At 36.4% G+C, this 17,345-nt stretch overlaps 1 protein-coding gene across 1 annotated transcript in view; it reads left to right on the top strand.

The window, feature by feature from the left end:
- Nucleotides 1-17,345, top strand: part of PTPRZ1 (protein tyrosine phosphatase receptor type Z1) — a 250,813-nt gene that overhangs the window by 149,690 nt on the left and 83,778 nt on the right. Inside the window, 4 exon segments of the mRNA XM_043966245.1 lie at nucleotides 7,837-8,021; nucleotide 10,432; nucleotides 12,495-12,542; nucleotides 12,545-12,622. Coding sequence (XP_043822180.1) covers nucleotides 7,837-8,021; nucleotide 10,432; nucleotides 12,495-12,542; nucleotides 12,545-12,622 — 312 coding nt within the window.

Here is a 17,345-nt window from a genome sequence, read left to right as displayed (position 1 = left end):
AAATGGTGTCATGGAGAGTCAGACACGACTGAAAACAGTAACAACAAAGTATTTTGAAATTAAAATTGTCCTATACAGTATGTGAGTTTGCAAATTCAAATCCAGTCTTTTGGATTTGAATCCTGGCCCCACCATTTACTAAATGTAATGTTGGAGAAGTCATTCAGCTTCAGTTTGAGTTTCTTGATTTATGAAATGTGTGTAATAAGACTAGAAATAGCCACCCCACAGGGTTGTGATGAAGATGAAGAGACATGACAGGTATGAGGGAAAGTATTATTTCTACTAGATTGCAACCTCCTTGAGAGCAGAAATTGTCTTATTCATCTCTGTACCTCCTGGTGCCTAGTTGAATGTAGTAGACATTTAACGAATGTCTTTTGAACTAGAAATTTTATGTGACAAGGGTATGGTTAGGTACCCCGAGATTCATTCTTTATCAGTGGTAGCAAGAATAAATCCCCTTAAATCATAGCTCTTTGTATTAGCCGAAAGTATATATGACTTTCAACTACGTATAATGGGAGATGTGCAGGTAATGCCAAAGGCAGCACTTAAGCACAAAAAGCAGACTCTTGAGACTTTTCTTTGAATTCATCTACATAGGGAGAGGCTGCTATAATGGAATTATAAAAATATACATAGACCCTTCATGTGGACATTGAGGACTAGACTTTCTGTTTGCTTATGCATTAAATATCAAGAACCTGTGACATTTATCAGAGGCCCTAGAGAGGTAATAGCTTGAGGCATAGCTGTTGGTGTGCAGTAGCTGGGATCGCCCTTCCTGACCATTTCCTCTCCAAAAGTGAAGACCATGCAGACTGGGTTCTTGCTATCAAAGACAAGAATAGATTCAATTCAGCAAATATTGATTAAGTTCCTCCTGTGTTCAAGGTACTGAGAAGGGAGATACAAAAGAAGAAAGAACAACAACATAGTTCCTGCACTTGGAGAATTTAGGAAGATAATGAGGAAGGAAGGATAATTATGCAAAACAGGGAAATCGACTCTGACATAGAGTCATAGATTATAGAATTTTAGAACTCAAAGGAACCATAGAGATTGTTCAATCCAAATCCATTATTCTATGGACAGAGAAACTGAAGGTCTGAAATATTTACTTGCCTAGTGTCAGAATAGGGGGACAGCATGGTTTCCTATAGAGGACACTGGATATAGTCAAAGTATCTGGGATCAAAGCTTGTAGAACCTTACAAAATCACTTTACTTTCATAGGCCTTCATTTATTTATCTATAAAAGGAGGAGGTTGGACTATGTCATCTCAAGATCCTAGGTCTTGGGATTCCTTACTCTAACTTCCTTTTCTTTTTTCTTTTTTTTTGGGGGGGGGGGCCGGGCAATGAGATTAGTGACTTGTCAGGGTCACACAGCTAGTAAGTGTCAAGTATCTGAGGCCGGATTTGAACTCGGGTTCCCTCCCTGAATCAGGGCTGGTGCTTTATCCATTGGGCCACCTAGCTGCCCCCTAACTTCCTTATTCTAAAGGAAATTCTGGGTTGTTTTGTTTTTGTTACTACCTTTTTGCAGATAAGCCCATTATATAGTGATTGTATATGTATTGATTTTTATCCCCAGCCAATCTTCTCTTTCTTTCTTTTTTAATCCTCTTGATATGGCCTTCCCTACAAAATGGGTTGGGAGTGGCTAGTGGAGCAGTAATATGGAAGCACTGGGCTTGGAATCAAGAAGATTCATCTTCATGAGTTCAAAAGTGACCTCAGACACTTACAGTGTGACCCCTGGGCAAGTCACTTAATCTATGTGAGATTTAAAAATTGGATATACGGAGCATTAATCTCCCCTTTAAACTTTCCCCTTTATATATAATTCCCAGACCAATAAGAAAAAGGAGCTTCTGAGCTTTAATCTGTGAGGGATTCGTTTTTATTGCTTAGGAATTAATTAGGCAATAAAAAGTGAAACCAATTAGGGAAATAGGGAAGTAGAAATACAGATCAATGGTCTTAGATCTAAGCTTAGTCTATTTTCCTTTATAAAACTCACCGAGGGACAGCTAGGTGGCGCAGTGGATAAAGTACCGGCCCTGGATTCAGGAGTACCTGAGTTCAAATCTGACTTCAGACACTTGACACGTACTAGCTGTGTGACCCCTGGGGCAAGTCACTTAACCCCCATTGCCCCGCAAAAAAACCCAAAAAACAAAATAAAAAACTCACCTAAACCCAAACTGCCCGCCAGGCCACGAACCAGCACACCCAAGGCCAAACACCAACCACATGTTTCTGAACTCCTCTCACCCCTTCGCCACCATGGCTAAGTTTAAGAGCCAGAGAACATGAACTTCCATTCCCGCCCTCACTTTTAAGTTGGTGTCCCCGAAGTTCTTCGAGTTCTCGCATGTTCCTCCCCAAAAGTGAAGGTCCTTCAAAAGCTGCTTCCAGTTAGCATGCGCAATCTCTCAAATGATTCAGCTAAAACTTCTGATATTAATCTTCACCACAAATAATTTTTACCACATCCAGTTTGACTCAGTTGCTCATCTGTAAAAATGAGCTGGAGAAGGTCATGGCAACCCCTCCAAGTATCTTTGCCAAGAAAACCCCCAAATTGAGGATGGAGGGGTCACAAAGTGTTGGACTCGACTGAATAAGAACAAAAACAAAATGGGCGGCCCAGCATAATACTGCCATCCGGAATGATTAGGAACAGGCCAGGACCTAGACATCTTTTTCCACCCATTTTAGATGACGTCTTAAGTGGTGATTGTTGATTTCTTTCTGCCACCTGCTGGACTTCAGTTGTAATAGACCCAAAATTTAAAGTTGGAGTTGGTTTTAGAGATCATCCCATCTTAACCTTCTCTGTGTGTGTCATAGACCTCCTTGGTAGTCTGGTGAAACCCTGTAGACCCCTAGACCCCTTCTTTGAATAGTATTTTTACATGTAAAAGATAAAAAAGAACAAGACCCTAGGTTATGAACCTCTGATAGAGTCCTTTTCATTTTCTACCTTTCCAGAGGCCCAGAATCATGAAGGATTTAAACTTAAGTTTCTAGTCTCATGGATCCAGAGTTGGAAGGGACCTTAGCAGTCATCTAATACAACTCTTTTATTTTTAAAGATGAAATAACTTAGAGATCAGAAATAAAATTTAAACCCTTTTATGCTCTTTTCCAATACACAGACCTGCTTTTAAACCTCTTGAACTGATATACAATTTAATGTGGCTTAAACCAAAGTTTAATATGTTCACTTGTTGAAGTTTTCATAATATAAAAGAAGTGTAATACAGGACCACGGAAAAGTCATCCTCTGTCCCCAAAGACCTTAGTTTTGGAGTTGGATTTTAAAAATATACAAAAAATCCTCAAGAGAATAATTTTTAATCATCTAAATTTGCACCTCATTCGTATATCATCCATATCTGTGGCATATTTGTTTTGGGTTGCATCTTATTTTTTGACAGTCTCATTAAACAGCCACTAGGGAAAGCTTTAGAGAATGAGAGTTAACTATACTAATCAAATTATTAGTCTGGAGTGCCCTCCTGTGTTCATTTTGCTAACTGCAAAGTTACTATAAGAAAATGTCTTTCCCTTTCTTAGGTGATGCTGAACACCCATTTATCAGTCAGCTCTTTTGTTTGAGTTGCTTGGAGTCATGCCTGCAGATTTTTCTAAAACCGTTTGGTTTCACTCATCCAATTCCCTGTTGTGATAGCATGACCTAAAAGATGACCAAATGCACTACTTTAGCACCATATTCTAACAGAACTAACCATTTAAGCAATTACAGTGATCCAGGGACAATGATTTCCTTATGTATTCACATGTTCTCCATTTAGATCCTCAAAATTCCAAGTATGTACATTTAAGAGCTACATTACGGAACTCTTTTTTCCTTGCTACATTGTCTAGTTTTTTTGGTGATTTTCTAATATGTTCAAATTTTAAGGAATCGTTGGGTACTTTTTGTAGCTTGTTATCTTTCCAGATAAACAATAAACTAAACAGGTATTCTGAGTTATTTCAGGTTTTAAAATCACTTGCTTAGTCCAGTTTGTCTGTGAAACTACATTGATTTTTTAAAAGTCATAGAAATAGAATTTTAAGCTTAAAGGTATCTCAGAGCTGATCTAATCCAACTCCCTCATTTTACAAATAAGAAGACTGAGGTCAGAATTGTGATATTTTTAAAATTCGAGACAATTTCTCAATAATTAATCATTTCATTCTTAATGCTAGCCTTTTAATAATAAAAGCGGTCAGTGACATCTTGAATGCCAATGACTACATCATGGTTTATATGCCCTTGGGAAGAGTGGGTGTTCTTGAAGGTGGCAATCAACTCTGATTGCATAACAGTTAATGAGAGAATGAATATAAAATGAGGGGCTTAACTTGTTCTAATGAACTTTGATTATGTCATTTGCTTCTAAGTTGTCCAGCCCCCGAGTAATCTATTCAGAGAATTCATCCCTGTCCAAACTTGTATAGAGCACAATGGCCTTCCCCACCTTAAATTTTTTGTAAGGTTGGGTGTGGTCTGACCCAATTGAGGAGAAAGTTAATTCAGTCTGCAGATTTGAGTTTAAAAACAAGGACTTTAGAAGAAGGGGGAAATTCTGGATCTCCCCCAAACCATTAATTATTTTATTTTATTTTATTTTTTTATTTTAAGTGAGACAATTGGGGTTAAGTGACTTGCCCAGGTCACACAGCTAGTAAGTGTTAGTGTCTGAGGCCGGATTTGAACTCAGGTACTCCTGACTCCTGGGCCAGTGCTCTATCCACTGCACCACCTAGCTGCCCCCAAACCATTAATTATTAATAATCATTTCTCTCAGAAACATAAGGAAACTTGGCATACATCACACAATTGCAGACACAGAATTCAAACCCAGATCTCCTGATTGCTGGCCTAATGTTCTCCTACTACATCATTTTGCTGCAATAGGTCTTTAAAATACTGAAATAAGTAACACTGCTTTTATTCTTCATTTTGATCTTTACCTCTGTAAGGTATTTGATAGGCAGATTATTCCTATTTTACAAATAGGGACTTCTCTGAAATGCCCAGATGACGTGATTGGCCTGAGGTTACAGAGGAAGTCAAGGACCAAACTGAAGCTGAGCCTCAGTTTCCCTCCTTGTAACATCGTAGTTGGAATACTTGCAGTACCTATCTCATGGGTTTGCTGTAATGAATGCAATTTGCCAAGCTTAGATAATTTATGAATGTGAATTTTTTTATTATTTTAACTAACTTCAAAACAATATAAAATTATTTCCATAAGGGTGGTACAAATAAAAAAGGACCATTGCTTCTGTTGAGTATGATGAGGGAAGCTTTAGTGAACAGGGAGGATATAACCTAGGCCTTGCTATATAGTAATGACAGAGTCTTCTGACTTTTGGGGTCTCCTGAACTCTGATACAAACATGGCCCTAAGGAGTGGAAATGTCTCAAAGCTGATATAAGTATCAGGTGTTCTGATTTGGTGATATAGATTCATCATAACCAAATTACTGGTGTTTTTGTTTTGTTTTATGTCAAAGGCCTCATAAGACCCACCAAGTAATGATTCACATCATAGAGCCTGTCAAGCTTTTCTTGGATTTAAAGGCATAGAGCATCACATGCAACTGATCTGATTCTAAGATTTACTGATAGTTTACAAATGAATCTTATGAACCAGAATATTAAAGATTCATGTGCTCTGTACACTGCCCCTGAGTCTCAGTGTTGATTTTACTTCTGAGAGATGAAACAACATAATCAGAGTCCACAGGCAACCAGACTGCCAGAAATGCTGGTAATTATGAGTTAACAAGAAGTTAGGGATAGTAATGGTTTATACTCAGGAGGCTAAAGAGGGTTAGAACATTTTACAAGTTTAAGGTAGGACAGTTACCAACTGTCTGAATACTCAAAACATTAGTATTTCAGATAAGGATAAGCAAATGAATAGGTAGAATTCCCCTGTTTTAAGGGCTTCAGATTTAAAATGATCAATAATAATTCTGTTTGTGTTCTATCCTCCTTCCAATCTTGGAGGGGTTGGGGGTGGGGGGAACTAGTTTGGCCAGATTGTATCACCTGTCTAGCTCTATTCAAGAGACCCATGGCTCATTCCCTCTGTTGGTTTTTGTGGTTTGTTTTGATTAGAAACCACTTAATCTCTCTAGGCCTTAATTTCCTTACATGTAAAATCTCATTGGACTATCTTGAACCCCACACCTGTTTTTAGTTCTAAAGTTATAATATCTATACTGTGTGTTTAATCTCAGGGCTTTTTAAGTCAAGCCCAGAAGAGCTACCTAAGAAGTTCAAGAAAGGGCAAGATTATCCTACTAATCTAAAGAACTATGTCTACTTTTGACTCTGTTTATCTCTCTTTCAGTCTGTCTGTCCCTCTGTCTCCATCTCTTTGTCTCTCTGTGTCTGTCTCTCTCGATGAATTTCTGTTTCTTTGTCTCTCTCTGTCTCCATCTCTCTGTGTCTGTGTCTCTAGTTATATCTCTTTCTCTGTCTCTTTCTCCTTCTCTTTGCTCTCCCTTCTCTTCCTCCTCCATACCCCACCCCTACCCCCTGCCCAGGCTGGAAATGCTATAGCCAAAATGGAACAGTCTCACTGTTGATCATCACAGAAGTTTTGATATGCTCCATTTCAAACCTGGCCCATTTCACTCCTTCTTAGACAACCCAGTGGTTCCAACTCACATGACTTGCCATATTGTTTCTGGACCTTAATATGGGTGCCCAATGAGCTTTAGCCCTATTGTAACTCAAAACTCAAGTGATCCGCTAGCTCAGGTTCCTGGTAGCTGGGTTTACAGGCCTGTGCTACCACATCTCAGTAGCCAAAGGACTTTCTAGTGAAATGACTCAAATTCTGGGGACCCTCCCCAGAATTCCCATGTGAGATAAAAAGATTTAGACTTAATTAGAATTCCACAGGGCCAGGACCTATCCAAGCAAACCAGACACGAAGAGATGCCTCATAGGCATTTACCTAAAACTACCATTAATTTAGATTATCTGTGCCTGAAGCAATATTGATTCAATATAATATCTCCTCTATCCTTTCCCTGGTCTTAACCCATGAATCTCTGAGGCATAGCCATGGTCACCAGAAACTCAGAGATGATTCAGGCAGGTTGTGGATGTTCAGACTATAGAGTTGCCCTTTGAAAAAGGGTTTGAATCTAAGTGAAATTGTTTCCGGCAGTGTAGTTCACCAGAGAACACAGTGGGTGTGTTATAGTCATTTCAGTATACCCTGTAATCACTAACCATCAAAATTTTAGGTTCAGAGCAGGGAAGAAAACTGGTTACCAGAATGGAATATTAGTGAGGGTCATAGATCATAAGAGAAATGAAGTCATGGAATCAGAGAGATGAATGCATGTACTTCTACAAGAACATCCAAACACAGAGGGGCAAGATATTTCCAAAGGATGAGAGACAATACAATATTCCTTTTGTGGAATGTAGGTTATATTCTCTAAATTTGGTTTCTTTGATAAATCTGCAATTTTCATCTTTTAAAATCATTTTTTGCTATTTTTCCTATTTGTATGTATATTGTCTAATTTTATAATTCTCTTTTAGACAAGACAAAAACATCTAATACCATTTTTGTAGCTGAGATTAAACTTTTTAAAAGTCATTATTCTCTGTCATAATTTTTTTTTACCCTGTTTGAAATCCATAAAAATAAGACATATCCCCTGGAGTCATCAGAAGAAGTAACAATATTGTATGATCTTTGGTAAAATTAACTTTTTGAAGAACTGGAACTTGGTAACTCTATGATTATTAAACATGCTATTATTTTCTTCCCCAAGTTTGCAGCTCTGAACCAGAAAATATCCAAGCTGATCCAGAGAACTTTACCAGCCTCCTTGTCACGTGGGAGAGACCGCGAGTGGTTTATGATACCATGATTGAAAAATTTGCAGTCCTCTATCAGCAGTTAGAAGGAGAAGACCAAACTAAGCATGAATTTCTGACAGATGGGTATCAGGACTTGGTAACTGTAAATTCATTTATTTTTATGCATTAATATGCTCTTAATATTGTAACTTCCAAAGGCTTTCTTTTCAAATCTTGTACTTTACATAAAATAGCTTGGGTACTCAAAAGTATATATGAAGCTATTACTTTGCAAAAGCCAGTTTATGTGTCACACTGAAACAAGTCTTTGCAATAGAAAACAAATAGACTATAAGTGTAATTTAGGTAAGAATGCTAACTCGAACATCCATTTTCCAGATAATTAATAATAATTTATGCCTGCTCTCCAAGTTAAGTAAAATGGAGAATCCAACATGAAACAAAAATCACTATCATTCTTTAAAAAATACTTCTGTTTATTAGTTGATCACCCCAAATTTTCTACTTTGGGTTCACCTTGAGCAACTGGTCATGCTTGGGAAAGCATGATCTCCATCCTTTGTGACTTTAGCATAATGTTCTCCATGGCTATAGATTTAGAGCTAGAAGCACCTTACAACTATATAGTCCAAACTTTTCATTTTTCTGCTGGAGGGATGTTGACTTGCTACAGAGACAGAGAGAGAAACAGAGAGATAAGAGACAGAGACATGCAGAGACTGAAAGAAAAACATTGTGTAGTCAATAGACTGTTGGACTTGAATCAAAAAGACCTCGGTTCAAATACTACTTTTTTTAATCCTTTAAGATCACTGATTTTAACCGTCTCATTTTTATAACCTTTTTAAAATTAATGTGCTCATTTTCTCTCCCTCCTATATTCTCCCTTTGAGGGAAAAATGGAAAACAAACTGTTGTGGCAAATGTGCATGGTCCAAGTGAAACAAATTCCCACATTGGTCATGTACAAAAGATACATATCTTGCTCTGTACCTGGAGTCCTTAACCCACCCTCTCTGTGAGCAGGTGGACACCATTCTTCATCATCATTCCTCTGGACTTGTGTGTGGTCCTTACATTGATCAGAGTTAAGCTTTCCAAAGGTTTTGTATTTATAATGTTGTTGTTATTGTATAAATAGTTCTTTTGGTCCTACTCACTTCATCTGAATCAGTTCAAATAAGTCTTCCCAAGTTTCTCTGAAATCATCCCTTTAATCTTTTCATATGACATAGTAGTGTTCATACATTCATATTCTGTAATCTCTTCCCTCATTTGCAACTCATGGGTACCCCCTTAGTTTCAATTTTTTGCCAGTTTTTTTTTAAAAGCTGATATTAATCTGACCCATACTAGCTGTGTGATCCTAAGTAAGGCACTTAACTTCTTGAGACAACTAGGTTAAAAAAATTAAATAAGAAAAGAAAAGGAGACAACTAGGTGTTGGCAGTGGATAGAGCAACTGGGTCTAGAGCTAGAAAGATCTGAGTTGAAATCCACCTCAAAGATTTACCAGCTGTGTGACCATAGGCATGCTAGCCTATCATAGTTATTATATTTGACTTTCAAGTAATTCCTTAGTAGTTATCGCCTTATCTTTTAAGTTAGAGATGGATTATGTTGGTAAGAAGTTTTCAAACTGAGCCACTTTCCCCTGTTAATGCAATCTCAATAATAATTTCCCAAAGCTATGATGAATAAAATAGTTTTGTTACTGGCATATTGTGCCACGTTGGGTATCAAATGATCCTTAGCAAAAGTACTGCACATATTCTATTAATGTCCAGATAATAATTGTCCACATTTTCAATTACTTATTTTTCTAGTTTACTCCTAAGAAAGAAAAAAGTGAAGTAGAATTTTCCCCCAGATGGAGTTTGGAAGCATTTTGGAGGGGGTGGGAATATAATTTAATATAGATAATAATGTCATATTATAAAACTTTAATAATAAAGTATAATACTACACAATATTATGTATTATATACAGGAATCTGCTTATGTAAATGAGTAAATTTTGAGAGGAGCTAGATGATACTTGGCCAAGTACAGCCTTAGGTAGGGCAGGAGCAGAGATCCTTCTCTATCAAGAGCAACTGACCCAGATACCAAAAAAAAGAAAAAAATCAAAAGTCACATGTACAAATGGAAAGTTTATTTTATCTTCTTTAAGAAGAAAACAAAATGTAACATTTCTCTACCTTTAAATTTAAGAACAAAGGACATAAGGCTATTCGATTGACTAATATATTTTAAAATATACTTTGATTATCTATTATAGTTAGTTAAAGAGGGAAAACAGTATGGAAAAGGAGAAGGAAAAAGAAGATCAGGAGAAGGAAACCCATGAGGAAACAGATGCCCAGAATCATAGACATACATACATATATACATATACAGAGAAGAGAGAGAAATAACATAGACCCAAAGAAAAGAAAGTATAGTGACAGAAACATATTTTCAAGAGGTAAAATCACCATTATATAGTCTTTTTCCACATTTTCCCAATAAAGACTTTTACTCATTGTTATATTTTCACAGAAATAGGGTATTCTACTTCTATTAAATAATATTAAAATATTCTGATTTAGAGGTATTATTATTGTGTAATGGTTCATTCAGAATTTCTGATACATATATATTTGATAATAGGTTTTTTGTTTGTTTGTTTTTGTTTTTGTTTTTCTTGGTTGGGCCAATGAGGGTTAAGTGACTTACCCAGGGTCCCACAGCTAGTAAGTGTCAAGTGGTCTGAGGCCAGATTTTGAACTCAGGTCCTCCTGACTCCAGGGCGAGTGCTCTACCACTGCAACCACCTAAGCTGCCCCCATTTGTTTATTTTTTTTTGGTGAGGCAGATGGCGATAAGTAACTTGCCCAGGGTCACACAGCTAGTAAGTGTTAAGTGTGTGAGGCTGGATTTGAACTCAGGTCCTCCTGAATCCAGGGCTGGTGCTCTATCCACTGTGCCACCTAGCTGCCCCTATATTTGATAATAGTAACACATAATATATGAGTTTAAAATAGGCTTAAATATATACCTGTAAACAATGTCTACATATTTAAAACCAAGTAATAAAAATAATTTATGAAACTGTTTTCTATAAAGTAAACAAGTAGAGCTTCTTATTGAAGTCAAGATAAAAATCAATTTTGACCTGCTTAAAAAATTTAAAAGAATCACTTTACTCTGATATGGTATTTATTCTGTTATAATTTATTGCCTCATCTCTTCACCTGCGCATCTAATGTGGAGTCCCACACTATCTGTTTTACTCATGGGACCTGTGTACTCCGGGTTGATTTTCACTTTAGATAATATTGAATCATTAGCTGATGGTCAGTCTCCCAGAACCCCAGCTATTACTGTGTTACTCTGTACTCTGCACCCTTCTTGAGGCCAGATGCTGACAAAACAATTTGATATTTTTTCAATTTTGCCCACTCTGCCGATTGAAAGGCGGAACATCTATTTCCAAAGGTATAGTAACATAATAAACAGTGGTAGTATGGTACTTATCACACTTTCACATTGCCCCTGTGGACAAAATAAAATTAAATCAAGTTCTGGATCTGGGCCATGGCTAGAATCAAGAACCTCAAGTTGAAGGAATGTCAGTAGCCATCTAATCTGACACATGCCTTTATAGGAATATATTTCCTGCTATCCTTTGCCAAGCGGCCATCTAGCCTGTGCTTATAGACCACCTATGATCAGGAAGCCATCACTTCCCTCTTATGGGAGTCCATTGCACGTTTGGGCCCCTGCTGTTTGTTAGGAAAATGTTGATTACTTGGAGCCAAAATCTGGACTGTCTACCTACTACCTTCTACTACCTTTTTTTGAGCCAAGCAAAACTAAATCTAATTCTTTTCCATAACAGTTCTTCATATATTTAATGACAACTACTATGTTTCCTTCAATCTTTTCTTCTCCAGGTCAAATGTCTCTCCTTCAACTATTCTCATAGCATAATCTTGACACACTTAATTATCTTTGATCACCACTCTAGATGAGTATCTTATAATATCCTCCCCAATAAAGGATTGCCTGGAATTGAACACCATACTTCGGAATATTTTGACAAGGATAGAATGGAATGAGACAAGAAAAAGATTATATTTGTATCCTGGGAGGGGACAGGATGACACAATGTCAACTTAATAAATACCTGGTGTATTGTTAGGGAATGAGTGACTTGCCCAGAAAACTGAACACAGCTAGTACATCATAGTAAACTGAATCCCTTCCTCCATTAACCCTTGTATACTCTTATCATCCATATCTTTGCTATTAGAAGATTTTACAATTTCAGTCTTCTGTAGTCTTACTGTAATTTATTAGGTTGAGAAAATACAAATGCTTAAGGAGTCATTTAACATTTCTCTGCCTTGGTTTCCGCATGTGTAGGTAGCCCCTACCTCACAGATTGTTGCGAGGGTCACATGAAGTAACATATATCTAATCTTACAAACCTTAAAAAGTTATATATAAAGGCCGCTAGGCTATTAGTTTTATTAACATATTAAAAAATTAAGTATTGTTGTTTAGATTGTTCAGAACTGAGTTAAAATGAAACACTGATGTAACCAACAACATTTTTCTTTTAGGGTTGGCTATTTTAAATAATTTGCTGCCCAATACAAGTTATGTTCTTCAATTGTAGCTGTATGCACCTATGGTTTATATGGAAAGTACAGTGACCAACTGGTTATTGACATGCCTTCAGATGATGCAGGTAAGTTGCTACTTTGAGAGCACTTGTCATTTAACTAAAAAGAAACATGTAATTCCTTACACAATTGGGTTACAAGTGTGTCTAAGGGGCAGGTCTTCCACCATTTTAAATTGTCTGGTTGTAAACTGTTCCCTTGGGTTACTGCTCCACCTTATCCGGTAGCCTCCTCATTTTTCATTCTTCAGGCAGGTAGCCACCAGAACTTTCAAAAAGTACTCCAATGAAAGAGGATCTGCCTTCCCTTGAACACCCTCCCCTCCCAGGTTATCTGCTCACTCCTTCTTCCTCTATTACCTGATCAATGGGAATCAGGGAGTTAAGAGCTAACCCAACAAGAGCTTTCTGAGATGGAAAAGGAAATCTGGGAGGAGACGAGCCTCACCCAGGGAAGGAAATTTGAGCAACTTACACCTGGGGAGGGATAAAAAGGCAGCAGCACTGAATATTGAAAGATATAAATATAACTGGTCTTCAAGTGAATAATAGATATGCTTAAACTCAGGTTAAAAAGTATCAGAGCACTGAGATTTGTTGCCACTGCCTAAGCCAATTAGTCTCCAAAGTAGACACTATACCACAAAAGGACCATGGGATCATACAAGGAGATGTGTGATGAACCCATTCATCCCTCCCCATGAAAATCAATTGTGAGATTGTCTCCAACCACAACTAACCCACTCCTGTACTCATCACTCAATACTCCTCCCGTCATTATCCTTCACCTCCTGTGACTACCATCACAAATCATCCTTTCAGGACATCGATAAGACAACTTAACTCACAACAACTGTGTAGGCAGAATTCTCCCATCCCTTCCACATCCCCACACCCTGCTCCCTAGGTCACCTTATGGCCACAGCAGATCTCCCCTTTTCATACTGGCCCAGAAGCCAGTGAGTTAGATCCCCCACCATTATCTTTTTGTTGCTGTTTTGGGTAGAAAGAGGAAGTCACACAGGATGATCAGGCATGATGAGCCCTGCCTTTGCCATCTTGAACAAGTCATTTGACCTCTCTGGGCCTCACTGTTCTCATCTATAAAATAGGAAAAGCGAATTTAGACTATAAGACCTTTAAGGGACACTTCTAGCTCTAAATTTATAATGTCAAGATTGTGACCTGCTTCACAGATCCCTCCCCCCAAACATATCCCTTTTCCAAATTTCTCTGATTCTATTGTAGATACTACTATCCTTCCAGTAATCAGCAGTTTGAAATCTTAGCATCATCCCCCTGGCTCCTTACTCTCCCTCATCCCATATCTAATCAGTTTTCAAATCATGTTTTTCCTACCTCTTCAACCTCTCTGACACCAGTCCCTTCTCATTCACATCAAATGAGATAATATTTGTAAAGTACTTAGCACAGTGGCCTACCTGGCACATAGTAGATAATTAATAAATAGTTATCCTCTTCCTCCCTCTCCTCATATAACCACCACCAATGTTAGCAGGCCCTCATCACTTCTTCCCTGGGTCTATTACAGTCACCTCTTCATGAGTCACCTTGCCTCAAATCTCTCAGTACTCCAATCTATCCTCTATGTAGCTTCCAAAGTGATTTTCAATTATATCAGTGATACTTATGCATATTCACTAAACTCCAGCTGCTCCCTAGTAGGTATTAGGAGCAAATATAATTTTACATTTGAATTCATATGTTTATTTCTATTTTGAGATTTATGATGCCTATAATTATTAGTATAATAGTATACAGATACACTTTATAAGTGAGTAAGTGTAGATATTTTAGACTATATGCTCAAAATTTTTTTTACTAATAAGGTTGTATTGTCAAAAAAGTTTGGGAGACCATTGCTCAGGCAGATGGAAAGTAGTAATTTGCTGTCATTGATCACTTTAAAACTATACTTCACTGAAATTTTTCTGTTATGGCATCCCAAAACTTGTGGTTAATATATTAATAAGTTGGCTGCAACTGTTAGCAAATTAGGTAATTAGGGTCATGTTTACACATCTGTTATCAACGCAAGCTTTTCATTGTTTAACTGAGCTCTCTTAAGTTTATGAGAGTCATTATTTCCTATAATAAGATATAACACGCTTGCATTTCAGAAGTAATGTGAATTACACACCTTGAGTTTCTAATGGGGGCCCACCCTTAGTCATTTATTAAGGCGATTCTCAGGAAACATCCTTAAACAAATATATGATTATCTTTAAATTGTAACATAACAAGGAGTTCAGTAAAAGGAATTTCCTTTAAATGGTCCTTGATTCTTGACTTCAGACCAGTATAATGCTAACACATCTTCATATAGATGATAATAAATTTTGACATAGTTAAAAAAAATAAGGACTGTGTTCCATTTAATTTTAAGTAAAGTAGAATCCTTCCTTAAAATCAATGAGATGGAAGTGGGGGAGAGACAACAGTTTGCTTTATGGATCCTAATATAATTATCTAGCATTAAAATCAGGCAGAAAATTATTCCCGAGGAGCATGGAATTAATTTCTGATTCTGTCACTGAGTGCTATGAAAAATCAAGCAAATTACATTAATTCATCATATCATAGTCTCCCATTTTTGAAATGATGGTAATAATTCTATATTTATAAGATATGTAATGATCTTCAAATGAAGTTGTTATATAAGTGAAGGCTTTAATTAAATGTTATTAAAAGGAATTCTCATTTAATTTTTTTAGCCCTAAAAATATCTTGTAGTAAGTAAATACATGATTTTTAAGATCATGTGACAGATTTTGATTTTTTTTTTTAAGTAACTGAGTGTTTTTCCCCTGGTTGATTTAACAGTATATTTTTGCTTCTTAAATTTTCCTAACTGAATTCTTCCAACCAAGAACAAATTTCCTTATAAAATTTGCTTCTATTGTATTTTCTTTTGCATGTATTGCTTTTCTTTGCATGGTGTTGCTAAATGAATATCTTTGCAAAACTTATCTTGAAACACATTCAGTGACTGCATTATTCTTTGCTGTTTGTTGTTTAAGAAAAGCAAAGCTGTCAAGCATAATTTGTCTGTTTACAGAGGTAAATAGATTATTCTTTTTGCTTAGTATATCATTAAACTAATGGAATTCAAAGCTTACCTATTCTTCGATCATCTTTATAATGAATATGTCAAGAATAAAACTTCCACTTAAATTGAATGGAAGTTTTTTCATTTAGATGAAATTTGAAAACTCTATATGAAGAGTTCAAATTTCAGTTTTATTCATGTCAAAGAAAATTAGGATGCTCTGTTTTCCTAAATACATATGGCAAAGAATCTAACTTCCTGTTTTAGACAAACTGCATGTTGCTAATCATTCCTCCAGTGTCATTCTAGCTATTTCAGTAATAACTCCTTCAGTAAGTAGTGTGTTTTTGTTGAGACATTGTAAGTGTTAAAATACACAAGCTTCCAAATTACTGCTTAGGCTCTCTTGCTGGAATTGTTGGCTCACTATTGCCACAGCAATTTCTGCTGGGTGGTATTACCCATCACTTAAAATTAACTACTCTGACAGAGAACATAGTCAATATGATAACACTGCGAACAGGTTAACCTTCCTATTGCCTTTTAATCATCTTTTCTAACATAAGAACGTTTTGAGTACAAAGCGGTATTTAAAAGAAAGTATCAAGTTAATTTGCAGTAGTTCCTAACCATTTTTACCAAAGTTCTGTTTGCTAGGCAACCTAAAACGTATTATCAGTGGTAGTTATTATGGAGGAGTGTGTAAATCAATGGGAATGTAGTAATAAATACTCCATGTGGTAAAAAACTTTCCTTCCCCCTTGTATTTAAAGTAATATATCATATTGAACATATTGCTCCATTATATATTAATTTAAATGTCATAGGTTTCATCAGACCACTGTGATTTTAATTCATATATTTTTTCAAAGAATTTTTAAAATTGAAGACTGTATTTAATGCTTTTACTTAACATGTTCACCATGCTAGACATTTAAAACCTCCAGCGAGGTCAAATTTTTTTTTCTGTAGAAGAGTGGTTTCTGAATGATCTTTTGAACTGAGTTTGTAATTGGCTCAAATAAACTACAGATTCCTGAATCCTGGGCAATGTTCTGTGCTTGTATCTACAAAACTATTTCACACAAGATTATGTAATATTGCAACTTAATCTCCATTCTTTACTCAAAGGATCTGGACAGTTTCAAACAATCGCCATATTGAAATGATAGCTTGGACACATCACCTAGTGTCTATGTTTGTGTCTATGTCTGTTTCCCTATATAAGCATTTAGTCCAGCAGTGATTTCACTTTTAAGAAATGGCATGTATTTTGGATGTTTCATTCTCTGTGGGGACCTACTAAAAGCCAAATTTTATGAACTAAATGGATTTTTCCTTATGTTCCAATCCTGTAACCTTTCATGCAAGCCTTTTTCACTGAGCATTGGGGTCTTTCTGCTCTTATAGATCTTTGCAAACCTTTAAGCAATATATAAATGCTACTATTGTTATTATACATAGACCTCATCAGCACAAAATGCATCCCATTCCTTAGCACCTATGGGAGGTTTAATTTTACATTCCACTGTAGTATTTGAAATTGTCTTGTCTTCAACATATTTCCATAGGATATATAAAATCACTTTAAACCTACGAAAGTAGTAATTATATAGTGGTTGTGAGAGTGTCTATGATATTGTTCATTTTATGATTATCTAACTAATGTAATTCCAGCTTACAATCTCCTTATGACCTTCAAACTGCCTTTTAGGCTAT

This window comes from Dromiciops gliroides, chromosome 5 (genome assembly GCF_019393635.1).
Source record: "Dromiciops gliroides isolate mDroGli1 chromosome 5, mDroGli1.pri, whole genome shotgun sequence".
NCBI classification, from domain to species: Eukaryota; Metazoa; Chordata; class Mammalia; order Microbiotheria; family Microbiotheriidae; genus Dromiciops; species Dromiciops gliroides.
Note: the sequence above shows the minus strand (reverse complement) of the source record. Positions and strands in the feature narration are given on the sequence as shown.